The sequence below is a fragment of the Pogona vitticeps genome, chromosome 6 (genome assembly GCF_051106095.1).
Source record: "Pogona vitticeps strain Pit_001003342236 chromosome 6, PviZW2.1, whole genome shotgun sequence".
Lineage (NCBI taxonomy): Eukaryota > Metazoa > Chordata > Lepidosauria > Squamata > Agamidae > Pogona > Pogona vitticeps.
The window spans coordinates 98568728-98582173 of NC_135788.1; the positions used below are offsets into that span (position 1 = coordinate 98568728).

The window sequence follows — 13446 nt, forward strand, 5'->3', positions numbered from 1 at the left end:
TAATACCTGATTTCTCTCTGCTTCTTCATGTTTAACACATCACACCAGTAACATTTGCTGTTCCTGTTATCAATTTGCTGTGTTACGATTAGTCTTGCAACTGGAGAGATGAAACTCTAATATACTATGTAAAGTAAAATCCATCGTCTTCCAATATAGTTTCTAGTTTAGCATGCTTTTCCTAGAATTAAATGTAGGGCTTAAGTAAGAAACTCAATAAAGCTAGGAACTTACTTTGCAAGAGCTGGACAGGGTTGTTACTGACAGTATGATTTGGAGATCACAAGTTGAGGCAATGTGATGCCAAATAATGAATGACAGATACTCTGTTCACACGTCATGTGGTGGTACAGTTAGTTCTACCCACAATTTGTTGTGTGAATTGCATGCTAGATGACCAAACAAACCATGGCAGGTGTTTCCAGTGTTTTTGTCTGTTTTAAGATTCTGTCTCCAGATTGGTGAGTGGGAAACAAACTGTGACAGTAGGTAAATTTGTCACAAGAAACTATGGTTTAAAAATAAACTATGGTTCAGCTTGTGGTTGAGTAACAAACCATGACTTCTTAATAGATGCAGGTTCACAATCACATCAAGATGAGTATTAATAGACTACACTGCAATTTATTGTGATATGTAAACGCTATCACTAATTCATCACTAGGCCATCCATGTGCAGCTTCAGGTAGCTTCTAGTTTAGTTTTGGTGACTAGTACCGTGCCAACTGCTGGTGCCAGAACACCACATATATCCAATACTCTGTCCAGCCCCATTAATTCCTCCTTTTTTCATTCAACAAGGTGCTATACAAATCATATGCACAATTTTTAATTGGTTTAAACACCAACATATGCAAAACCCTAACTCAACACAAGGCCAAAAAAACCCTCTGAGGCTAACGTTTTCTCCATTATCCTTTTGTGATACATACATTAAAATTACAAAACTTCAAAAGTAGTTGCAAAAATATGGTTTTCAAATGAAAATATAGTTTTTCAATCTCAGATTCAAGAAAACCCTTTCAATACAATCAAAAAGTTTTAACATGACCAAAGAAAAGTCACTCTCATTCTTTATATACTTTGCAGTCAAGGCAACACCAGGTCTAAGGCCTTTCTATTGTGGGTGGGGAAGACACAAAATGTAGGTGTGAGTGAGCCTCAGATCTCTGGAGTGTTTGCATGTGCATTAAAAGTTGGTATTGATGTTAAGCAGATTCCCCAAACTCACGTGTTAGAGGAGGAGGAGTGTAAGACAGTAGCTAGACCAACCAACTTACTGTAATTTAAAAAAGAAAAGATAATATATACTCCTTCCATAAATAGTTGCATTCCACCAGGGAAATTCAAACCTAGGACTTCAGTCTCCTTCTCCAGAACTCTAGTAGAAGCAACATTCTCAGGAGATTCCCTGTTCCTGTTCCATAAGAGAAGAAAACCCATCTGAAGGCATCTACCTCAAAAAGGCACACTAGCTGAATGTTTGCTTGTTCAGCTACCTGTTACAGCATGAACATTAAAAGAAAAATGCTTCAAGCATTTGGCGATTGTGTTCCTGCAACTTCCATAGAGGTCAAAAAGAGGTACAAAAAAGGAGGCTTAAATGTGGATTTTTGTATAATTAACATCCCTGGAAACAGACTGCCCGACTCTACTATTTTCCCAGGTGTCCTCCACCAAATCAGTGCATACCGCCTCTGGCTATGTGTAAGCTCTTCTGTACTCCCTAGTTCAAAGGAAGCCTGAGAAAGATAAGATCATTAATAAAGAACTATAAATGAGCTCTTGCCCCATTAAGCAAGCGAACAGAGACACAAATCTGATGGCTCCTAGTGAAAATATCCCATTAGAGAAAACTAGGTGCTCTTTGGACATTGAAATAGCAGAAGGACAACTGACGCAAACCCATAGGGAAGGGAAGGGTGTTAAGTACCAGGGGTTAAGAGGAATCAAACCTATTGTGGTTACAAAAGATTGGCAATCTGCACTTTTAAGGCTGTTTGTTGGGAGTGCTCAGTTTTCCCAATTCCAAGGCACTCTTTTTTCCACAGGCCACAGAAGGACCACAGATTGATTTTGGGTCTTCCTTACTTCCTGAGCTTCAAACAACCAAGGAACTATGGAAGAGGACACTGTCTTCAGTCTGGTGCCGGTTCCACGACGGTTCCAAGTTCAGTGGAGGTGACAGAGGGGCCTCACTGAAACCGTCTCCCCTTGAGTCTTTCTGCAAACTGGGGACTGGGACTGTGGAAGTAGGCAGGCATGAGGAGAACGAGCCTGGTGGCATGGGACTGGCAGACGAAGGGAAGTCTCTGAACAGGAACTCTACATTGGGAATAAGAGGCTTCACCAAGCTGAATCGGCAAAAGGCAGACCCGGTCGGGTTGAAGTGGACTTTGTTCTTATCAGGACAGGATGGCAGGAAAGGCTGATCAGGACATGGTGACCTAGAGAAAGAAATCACAGTGAAAAGGAAAAGGAAAATGTAAGGATTACTATAATACCATGTTTGACAGCTTTGACTATTTGATCACTGTAAGATCTTTTGCAGTAAGATAGAAATAAGGAATTAATACATGGAAGATATATACACGCATGAGAACAGATATGTATATATGTAAAGCATTTTCCATGTTTTCATTCTGTCTTACTGCAAACGATGTATATATCTATATATAAAACCAGATTTCACACATTAGTGGAAGCCAACATCTCTCCAAATTTTTACATTGTAAGGGAGTCTTGTTAGTACAGGAAGTGCTGCCCGCAAAGAGAAAGTACAGTGTTTGCAGTGACAAACTCTTCAATGTACAAAGTGTTACAATTCTTGGAATTTTTCAGTGTATAAAGGGCTACAATTCTTCTTTCATAGTCATTAACTGAAACCGTTGCATGAGTGGGCTTTAAGTACAATGGTCTGCCAATAAGCCACTATGGGTGCCCAGAAACAACTGTGATGCTGATGTCTAGGGATCTAGAAATAGTTCCTCAACTATGTATATTACCAATCCTAAATACACTTGAGTCTGTTTCTACTTACTATGGGGCCAAACAGGCCATCATATGGGTCAGAAGTATACATTTGAGACAAAATTCCAGCCTCTCCCACAGCACTTCCACTCCACTGCTTTTGTTTTATCAAAGATTCAGTATTTTGACTTCTAGCATATTTATCAAGTGTGTCCATGCTACCACTGACACTGAGAGTTTTCCTTAAATAGAAACATGTAAATTCCATTCTAGTAAGGCCAGTGTGTATACAACAATAGATATAGAGTCAGAAAATTTGTGTTCCAATACCCATTCAACGCTGGAAATTCACTGTGGAATAGTCAGTGATAAATCACTAGGAATGTGCCATTCTTTTAGGAGGAAGGGGGGAGACACCAATTCCAAGGTAGAATTATGGAGTTCTGACCTGGAGTACCACAACTACAGATATTTCACTCACCTGGTAACAGGCCTTCTCTGAGGCTGCACGGACACTTCCAGACTGTATTTCCTGTTGCTCATGTGCAAAAACAGAAGATGACATGGTGCTTCCTATGGGTCATAGATCTTCAAGAGGTGCCCTCTATAGAACATAAAGGGCAGTGAAACAACATCTACCAAGAAGCACATTGGCATCTTCCTTTTTTGTCCATTAGCATCAGGAAATACACATAGTCATGCAGCCTCTGAGGAGGCTCTTCTACATGTGAGTGAAATATAGATAACTGTTCGTATGAGTTTGAGGGCTGGGACTCCCAGAGTTCTGTCTGGAAAATTCTTGAAAAATTCAGAAACTGGAATAAAAAATGGATGGCACATACTTATAAACCATTCCTTGAACTTGTCACATAATTTGAAAACCTTTTAATGGTCATCATTCAGTTAAACAACTTGACAGCACAGGACAAGGAGCTATTCTTCAAATAGCAAAAAACAAGTTTGCTCAAGGTGTGGAGGAGATATATTTGCCCGGTGGACTTGCTAGCTGCCTAGTGGCAGAATTTCCTTTCTTCATCTCTGATGCCTTCAAAAGCTCTTGATTCCTGCTCAGTGTTATAGCTGAAGTACACAGTACACATAGCACCCTTACATTTTTAGCAGAATAGATAGAGTAGAAGCTGAAGTGTAAAACAAGGGTTGGAGGGACTGTTAGTCAAAGCTGCACTCAGCTCTGAGATTCATTGGGTCAGTCATTAACTCTCAGGATAGCTTTCTTCACAGGGTCATTGTGAGGATAATACGGCATATGTATGTTACTATGAGCTTTTTGGAAGAAAACTGATGTCAAACAATATGTTCTTGCTCTGTCACCTAGAACAGAAGTGCATTCCAGAGAAAAAAATCCTTCTACTTACATCACTTCATCAAAAGCACGGATTTTTTCACAACCCTCTGGAGGTTCTCGCTTGAACACATAGGTGTGGTTGGGACGAGGAGACAGAGCAAAGGCAACAACTGGAGAAGTGTTACTGTCTTCTGGTGTAACAAAACACAATATTGGAAGGCTTAAATTCAGCATGACACACTGGCTAAAATCTTGTTGCTTAGCTCGGTATTAGAATACATTAGAATAAGCCCGCTGAACCAATGGGGAGTTGGTGAATCAACTCCTCTGTAAGTCCCATTGATTCAAATGGGCCTACTTGAACTGCAACTTACCTTAGTGTAGTAAGTCAGTTAGAATAGGCACATTTGAATCAATGGAACTCAGAGGATCTGACACAAATTCCCATTGGTTCAATAGGCATACAGTGGTGCCTCACACAACGATGTTAATTGGTTCCAAAAAAATCAACGTTGTGTGAAACATCGTTCTGTGAAACACCATTTCCCATAGGAATGCATTGAAAACCGGTTAATCCATTCCAATTGGAACGGACTGCCATCGCTGAGTGAAAATCCCCATAGGAAACATCGCTGTGTGAAACAATGTTTCCTCCATTTGGAATGTATTGAAGCCGACGCAATACATTTCAATGGCTTTGCGAAGTCCTTTTTTGCTCCTGTAAAAGTGTCTTACAATGTTTGGAAGCCGTTTTAAATGCTTGCAATGGTTAGCCCACCTCCTGAAACCTACGCAAACTGATTTTGGTGTTGTTCTGACACTTCGTTCATTTATGGTAATTTTTTGTTTTCTCCATTGAAAACCATTGAATGGTCTGTCTAATGGTTTCCAATGGAGAAAACAAAAAATCATCATAAATTAACGAAGTGTCAGAACAACACCAAAATCAGTTTGCATAGGTTTCAGGAGGTGGGCTAACCGCTGCAAGCATTTAAAATGGCTTCCAAACATTGTAAGACACTTTTACAGGAACGAAAAAGAGACATTGTTGTGTGAAAATCCCCCATAGGAAACATCGCTGTGTGAGGCGGCAAATTTAACAGAAAAAGGCATCGTTGTGTGAATTCATCATTGTGTGAGGCACCCGTTGTGCGAGGCACCACTGTATTCTAGTGTGATCTGCTATGCTAAGCTACTTATTCAGAGAAATACAGAAGCAAAGAGAAACGCCATACAAAATAATGTACTAATTATACCAGACACCAGCAAAATTAAAGACATCAGATAGCACTAAATTTAAGAAATCTTTAACATGTTTTAATTTGAAATTAATCTGTTAGTCAAGAAGTACTAGAATGAAATCCTATAACTCTTTACAAGTGACTGGTCTTGTGACACAAGCAGCTAATAATAGCCCAAGGATAGATACTTTATTTGAAGTTCAGGCAGCACAGTGAACTCCAGCAGAGCTTCAAGCATCCAAGTGGTTCCTGAGCATTAGGGACTCTTACAGCTTTGGTTGGTTTTGGTTAAGGACTGGCATCAGGGGGAAAAAATCTTTGCACTGCAGTTAAAAGAGACTGGATTTGACATTTACTGTCAAGACCCAAGATCAAGATATGTGAATATGCAAACTTAGGCAAGTAAATGCATAAAAAAAGGTAAAGGTTCCCCTTGACAATTTTTGTCCAGTCGTGTCCGACTCTAGGGGGCGGCGCTCATCCCGCTCTTCAAGCCATAGAGCCAGCGTTTGTCCGAAGACAATCTTTCCGTGGTCACATGGCCAGTGTGATTTAGACACGGAACACTGTTTACCTTCCCACCAAGATGGTACCTATTTATCTACTCGCATTTGCATGCTTTCGAACCGCTAGGTTGGCGGGAGCTGGGGCAAGCAACGGGCGCTCACTCCGTCGCGTGGATTCGATCTTACAACTGCTTGGTCTTCTGACCCTGCAGCACAGGCTTCTGCAGTTTAGCCCACAGCGCCACCACGTCCATAAAGTAAATGCATGCTAAATCAAATTAAGTCTGAAGATGGAGAAAATAACTACTATATTTGGACACATGAGAATGCAAGACTCACTAGAGAAGACACTACTACTAGGAAAACTGGAAAGCAGTAGGACATAAGGAAGACTGAACATAAGATGGAATGACTCAGTAAAAGAAGCCATGGCATTTAGTTTGTAAGATTTAAGCAGAGCTCTTAATGCCAGGGCCTTTTCAAAGTGATTCATTCCCTGGGATGCCATTTTATTTTGGGAATGAGACACATTCAAGAGACATCAAGCTCTGGAGGAGCATGATCAGATTCCTAGCTCTCCTGCCCCTCCTTTTTATGGGTATTAAGTTAGAAGGAGCCAGGGAAAAATAAACTGTCTATGGAAAAGCCACTAGGGTAAGCTAGCCTTTTTTATTTTAGAATTCATAACTGCTCTTTTACATAATTAAAATCACAGAATATGTTCATACTTTCATTTGTTTCCTTTCCCCTCTCCCACCTCTTCATGGACAGCACAGGTAGTTCCTGCCAAGTACAGCCTACAATGTCCAACAGCTCTCAGCTACTGCATCAAAGGAAATCTGGTGCAACAATGCTTTCGAAGCTTCTTCAAATTCACCACTCTTCAAGACAATGTACCTCTTGGGAGAAGACCACTGCTGGCCCAAAAGCCTTACCTTTTCCCTTTGTATCCTGCACGGGTCTGTCTACCACACTGGGAGAGGCCTCCTCTATTGTTGCTCGGGCAGGAGTTTTTGGAGACTGCATGGGTGCAGCTGAAGGGGATGGAGAAAGAGAAAGGCTGCTACAGCTGCTACTGTTGGGATCCAGCTGGAGCAGTAAGGAGTCTTGCATGACTCCCTGGAGTGGGGCTGGGGCCCTGTGGCCATCTGGGACATCCAGAATCTAAGAAAGAAAGAAAAAGAGATATATCTTAAGCATGGGGAGGCCAGCAGGAATGTTGAGAGCAAAAGAGAAATCTGGGCAAATGAATTTTGACTTAGGACGTTTTCATTCTACTCTTCAGCCAACAAGTGGGTTACGTAAGATAAAAACGATAAGATTCCAGAGCAGCTTATATAAGATCAACAAAAACAAAATTGTCCCTGTCTCGTATGCTTACAGTCCAAAAGGACATGAAATGCAAAGCTAAAAAAGTGATAAGGAGAAGAAGAAAAAACCTGGGCTCCAATTCTTATCTAATAGTTCAGTAACGACCAGCTGCAGTGGAAAGTTTCAGTACAGGAGGAACTGGCCTCTTGGATGACCTGATGATGTTGCTTCACTTTGGCAGTGGCATAATAAGAATATTTGCATGCCGACAACCGAATTCTGAGTTATCGTAAACTCTTCTGGGGCTTTCCAGGCATAATAGTACTGAGAAGTGGTCTACAGTTCTTATGCCCAAGGCTACATAGGCTGGCTCTTCTCCTGGGAGGGACAACAGGGAACTCAATTTCCAATCTCTGGCTTTGCAGTCAGATAACTAACCCACTTAGCTATCTAGCCAGCCTCTGGCAGCAGCCAGCAATATGGATGTTCTTCAATAAAGGTATTTGTTAGAATCCCATAGTGTTTGGGAAACAGGAAAACGCAAAAGACCAAAATGAGTTTCCTTAAATAAGTCTGTATCCCATGGATAGAAATGCCCTCTTTGCTATATGAGAATGTTATGGCACCAGCTCAGGACAGAAGGTAATTTTCTGTGAGTGAAAACCCCACAATCTGACTAACATTTAGCTGTAGAAACAACCTGGTATGCCAATATCACTTTTGGAAAAAGTGAGTAGGGAGGCAAAGGCCACAGATTTGAATCCCCAAGGCAGGACAGGTCAACAAATGTTACCCAGTGCTCATTCCAGCATTTGCACAAGTCAGGGTTAAACTATGCAGTTTATAGAGGTAGAGATCTAACAGGGGGCTGGAAGGATAAAGAATTAAGCACTTTCCTCCTCATTACATTTTTTCTGCAACACTTAAAAATAATTGGCAGAAAAGCGAAGTGTTATTTGCTCCTCAGTTTGACAGAAACAAAGCAAATGCAGTGGTGCCTCGCATAGCGAGGTTAATCCGTTCCGGATTAACCTTCGCTATAGCGAAACATCGCTAAACGGAAATTAAAAAGCCATAGAAACGCATTGAACTTCATTCAATGCGTTCCTATGGCTTTAAAACTCACCGTTAAGTGATCTTCCTCCATAGCGCCATTTTCGCGCCCTCGGTAAGCGAGGGCAGGGCGTGAAAATGCAGCGCGGACCTTCTGGCGGCCATTTTGGAACCACCGATCAGCTGTTCTCCCCCGCTTTGTTATGCGATATTCGCAAAGCGAATTGCTTAGCGAATATCGCAAAGCGAAAAAACGCCATAGGGGCCATCGCTGAGCGAATGCTCCAGCGATGGCCCAGAGCCCCTCATTAAGCGATTTAATCGCTCAGCGGGGCACTCGTTAAGCGAGGCACCACTGTATCTTTAAAAGATACTCTGAGCTGACTTTAGAATGCTGTAAATCACATGGCATGATGCTTTCCAGAACTTTCTATGTTCAAATTGTGTGGAAATGTGAAGATGGAGAATTTAATTATGCACCTCACTATACAAATGTGCATGTGTACGAGGCATGTGGAATGGGGTAATGGGTCTGAACTTAAAGTAAAGCACACAAGCACACAGACAACATGATAGCAAAGTTCTATCTTAAGTTCCATGCTTACTCTAGATATTGTTTCCTATCTTGCCCCAGACAGTCATAACTCACCCTGACAAGCTCCTCGTCTCCTTGTTCCTTTACAAACACCTCTTCCAATTCCTGATTAATACCATCAAGGCTGTTGTGAAAACAGGGGTTAATAGACACAGTAGCCAAGACTGGAAAGGGAGCTGGTGGTGAAACCTATAAACAAAGATGTACAATAATGAGTAAAGACACCAATGACACTTTCCTGCAAATACATCTGTCCCACACAGAAGTAGACACACACTTAGTGGACCAACCTCCACTCCATGATCAGTTGTGTGAACATTATGAGGTTGACCTGAGAGAAGAAAATGGCCCACCAAGACTACCACCTGACAAATAAGTCTCCAAATTATCAGATAAAGGTCTCCCTTAAGATTGCTTTCCGAGACTGGGAGATGCTCCAGTGAAAGAACCTGGAACTATCTGAAAGGCAACCATAGGCCCTAAACAATGAGCTCCTGGCTCACTCAGCAATTGTCACTGAGATTTTGAAAGGTCTAGGAGAAATAATGGGCAAGAGCCTAATATGCCTGGGTCAAAACTGTAGCTGAGCCAAAGCCCCCAGGGACTGTGAGCAGACAGCCAGCATACCAAGTCACATTTCTTGGACCTCTACACATAATACCAGCATGGGCAGTTGAGAGGAAAATGGCCAAATTCCTACTAGTGTTACAGGGTGGAGAACAGAAGGGTTCTGTACATTCCACTACTAGAAATATAACACTAGAATCCAGTATTTTAACTATTAGTGGGGAATCACTTTCAGTCTGAAGGCTATATTTAATTTCAGATATGTTTTTGTAGGCCACATTCTGGTAGACAGCAAAAGGTAAAATTGTGAAATGATAGTTTAAAGGTCTTGCTGCCAATAACAAAGCTTTAGAACAGGCAACACAACATTTTAGAATGGGATAAAATCTGTACAAAAGTAAGGAAGTAAAAAAAATGATGGTATGGCCACATAAATAACTTCAGAGGGTCAAATGTTTACTCCAGGTGAACCAGATTGAAGGACAGGGTTTAAGGTTCTTCATCCGCTTTAAAACCAACTTTCCCAAGAATAACCTTAAATGACCCTCTTCCAAGGGTTTAGTGGAAACTGGGCCCTGATTCCTCAAGCTGCAACCATCTTTTGGGCCAGAATAAGAAAAAGAGGGAGAAAGGTATGAAATATACCTTAGTTGACAAGAGCACCGTGTGATCCCCCTGGATGGGGGAGCTCTGGTCTTTCTCTTTGCTGTTGCAGGCACTGAGTTTTGTTCGCTGGAGCTGCTGCTTCAGTTTAGCAATCTAGATAATTAGGAAGTAGAGAGAGTTAAGTATTCCCCAGCTGGCCATCAGCTACTCCTTGCAATCTTTCTTGCCCACCCAAAAAATAAGACACTAATTTTTTTAGTAATTTTGCAAAGCTATAGGTCTATACCGGTCGTTATCCTTCTATCAAATCACTCTGATACAACAAAGGCAAATGTCCCAACAACTAGGTCACCAGATGATCAATTTAAGATAACTTAATTCACAATGTATTTTTTGTTACCGTAGGGTTTTGAGAGTTTCAAGTTTTACTCTTGTAAATCACCCAGAGCCATCCTTGTACTAATGGGGTGGTATATAAATTGAATGAATGAATGAATAGCAAAATCTGATTTTTATCATAACATGAACCCTCTTCTTTATTTCTATGTTGCTGCTTCTCCTGTGCCGTTTAGTCTTGATAGATCCTCCTAGGTGCCTGCAAAGATTTTAAGATTCAGCAAGATTTAAAAGGACCCATTCCAGGATTATATTGCAGAGAGAAAATCCTGCCATTTTTTTGTTTTACAAGTTATCTAAGAGGTAGCTGGATAGCTCAGTGGTTTAGGTATCTGACTGCGGAGCCAGAGGTTGGGAGTCTTGATTCCTCACTATACCTTCTGGGAGAACAGCCAGCCTGGGTAGCCTTCGGCAGGCTGCACAATCCCAGAGAGCCCCCAGAACAAGGGAATGGTAAACCAATTCTGAGTATTGCATACCTGAAAAACCCTGAAAAAGGTCACCATAAGTCAAAATTGACTTGACAGCACATGATTATTAATCCTGCCGTCAACACTCCCCTGCTAGGGCAATATGTAGAAGCCACATAATCCTGACACAGCTTTTCTCTCTGTTATGTGTAAATGGAAGTTAAATATAAATGCTAATGCCTTCTAGGACATTATAAGTGAAGACAATGCTCCAACTGCTATCTTTTCAAACCCACTTTTAAATTTATCTACTTCCTGCAATATCCCATCCATTCCCTGCAACAACAAGGAATGGATGGGATATTGCATATTGCAAAACAAGGAATGGATGGGATATTGCATATTGCAAAAGCTACATATTGTTCCTCCTTAACAGAATAAATGAAAAATAAATAAATAAATAAATAAATAAATAAATAAATAAATAAATAAATAAATAAATAAATAAATAAATAAATAAATAAATAAATAAATAAAGAGAAAGCTCAAGTTATGATTTATGACATTTGATGTACGATCTGCTTCTCAATAGTGTCAGCTCTGTCATCCTAGCAAGATAAAATGGTCAAAATGCTATTGTTTGAGTATGATTTGTACAACTTACTGTAGCTAATTGATGAGATGCCGAAGCATGACCAATTGCTCAATTGAGATCTACCCTGTCACATCAATTAACCACAGTAGATTACACAAACCATACATACAAGGACTGATAGTACAGTATTCCAGCCTACAAATTTCACTTACAGTAGTTTTACCTAAGACGCCTTCTATTGTTTCTTCCATTGATAGAAAAGGTATTACAAGTATATTTTAACCACCCATAAGACTATATGGTGAAATCCACTCGATGCACCAACAACTGAAAACAACTCCTAATTTTTAATCCCCATTCTGAGCATTTGACTTGTTTGGGTGCTTGCAATGAAGATCCCAGCTGGACTGTACTGGTGAGGCACAACAAATGGGGAAAGTTTCTTTTTAAATGAAAGAGCCATCAGGTATGGTAGACACTAAATCTAGGTTTCTTTGATACAGAGTGCAAACACTATGGCACAACGTGTACATTGGCAGCTTAATTTCTTTTGCAGAATGAGCAGCAGGAAGACAGATACTGAGTTGCCAAATAGCTCTCTCTCACCTCTTTACGATGATCCATGCTGTTCCAAGAGGCAGAACGCTTATGGGCTGCAGCCCTTCCTGCCTCTGCTTCATGCCAGGACACAGGAGTCTGCAAAGAGTGAAAGGAGTGCCTCAGAACTTGGCCACAACTGTTAAAAAGGGTAGTGCCAGCACAATAATTTCCTCCTGAAGACTAATTTTGAAAACATTCTGAGGAAGGAAGTATAGACTGATTGCAGGACGTGTTGAAAAACACTGAGTCTCACGTCCATATGGAAAGAGAGGGCATACGGGATGGCAAGCTCTGGTCAATCATTGCCACGTATATCAACAGCAGAGCATAAAAGGTAACCTCTGCATTTGTCCTTATGCGACAGCTTGCCTGGAGGGTCTACACATTCCCACACAGAAGCAAATGTTGTTGTAAAAACAAAACAAAACAAAAAAATCTAGTAGCACCTTGAAGACCAACTCCTGTATTTGTTAGCCTTTATGGTGATATGAGACTTATTTGTTGCAACAGACTAACAGAATTGTCCCTTCCTCCCAAAATACTGCTAAAGTTATGAGCAGAAAATTCAACTAGATTTTTCAGGAAAGATCTCTAAACAGCAAGTGTCTACCTTACCTCCTTTCACAAGAATAATTCCAGAATTAGCATGTTTGCCCACACTGGAGCCAGTCAAATCCACAGGAGTTTTGACCTGAATCATTCTGAGGTGATTCTGAAGCCTCCTAACCAGTATGCAAATTTACAGATCGGCATTATTTGTTGTCTTTACCCAAAGATTGCCGCTCACTTTCCAACAGAAACGTAGACTATACACTTTTGCTGGATCTTCTTAAGACCTCTACACCCAGAGGAAAGGCAGAAGGGAAAAACCTGAACTAGGAATTGGTGTCACCACTTCTGAAGAGACCTCAAATAAATCAAGCTGCTACAAACTGCTACACATAAGATCTTATCCAACAAAATCCCTCATGAAAAGAAAATCTTTCCACTTTTTCTCGTCTATATACACCTTCATAATTTGAGCCAGAAGTAACAGGACAGGAAGGAAGGAGCCAAGATGGTAACATTTATTTATTTATTTATTTATTTATTTATTTATTTATTTATTTATTTAATTTATACCCCGCCTATCTGGCCCACCGGACCACTGGCTGTGATGGGCCAGTGTGACACCTCCCAAGAAAATAAAAATTAAATGTTTGGTATTATCCAGGTAAATACAAGTACTCCCAAACCAGCAGCTTGCCAGATTCACTATTCAAGCCTTTCTGCTTTACAAGCGGGGAATAA

At 40.8% G+C, this 13446-nt stretch overlaps 1 protein-coding gene across 1 annotated transcript in view; it reads right to left on the reverse strand.

Annotated features, from left to right (window-relative positions):
- Positions 1-813: 813 nt before the first annotated feature.
- Positions 814-13446, reverse strand: part of FAM117A (family with sequence similarity 117 member A) — a 35473-nt gene continuing 22840 nt past the window's right edge. The window contains exons 3-8 of the mRNA XM_020794010.3: positions 12163-12252; positions 10195-10308; positions 9037-9171; positions 6959-7187; positions 4347-4467; positions 814-2447 (exon numbers count right to left, since the gene is read on the reverse strand). Coding sequence (XP_020649669.3) covers positions 2102-2447; positions 4347-4467; positions 6959-7187; positions 9037-9171; positions 10195-10308; positions 12163-12252 — 1035 coding nt within the window. The 3' untranslated portion in view covers positions 814-2101. The remainder of the gene's footprint in view (positions 2448-4346; positions 4468-6958; positions 7188-9036; positions 9172-10194; positions 10309-12162; positions 12253-13446) is intronic.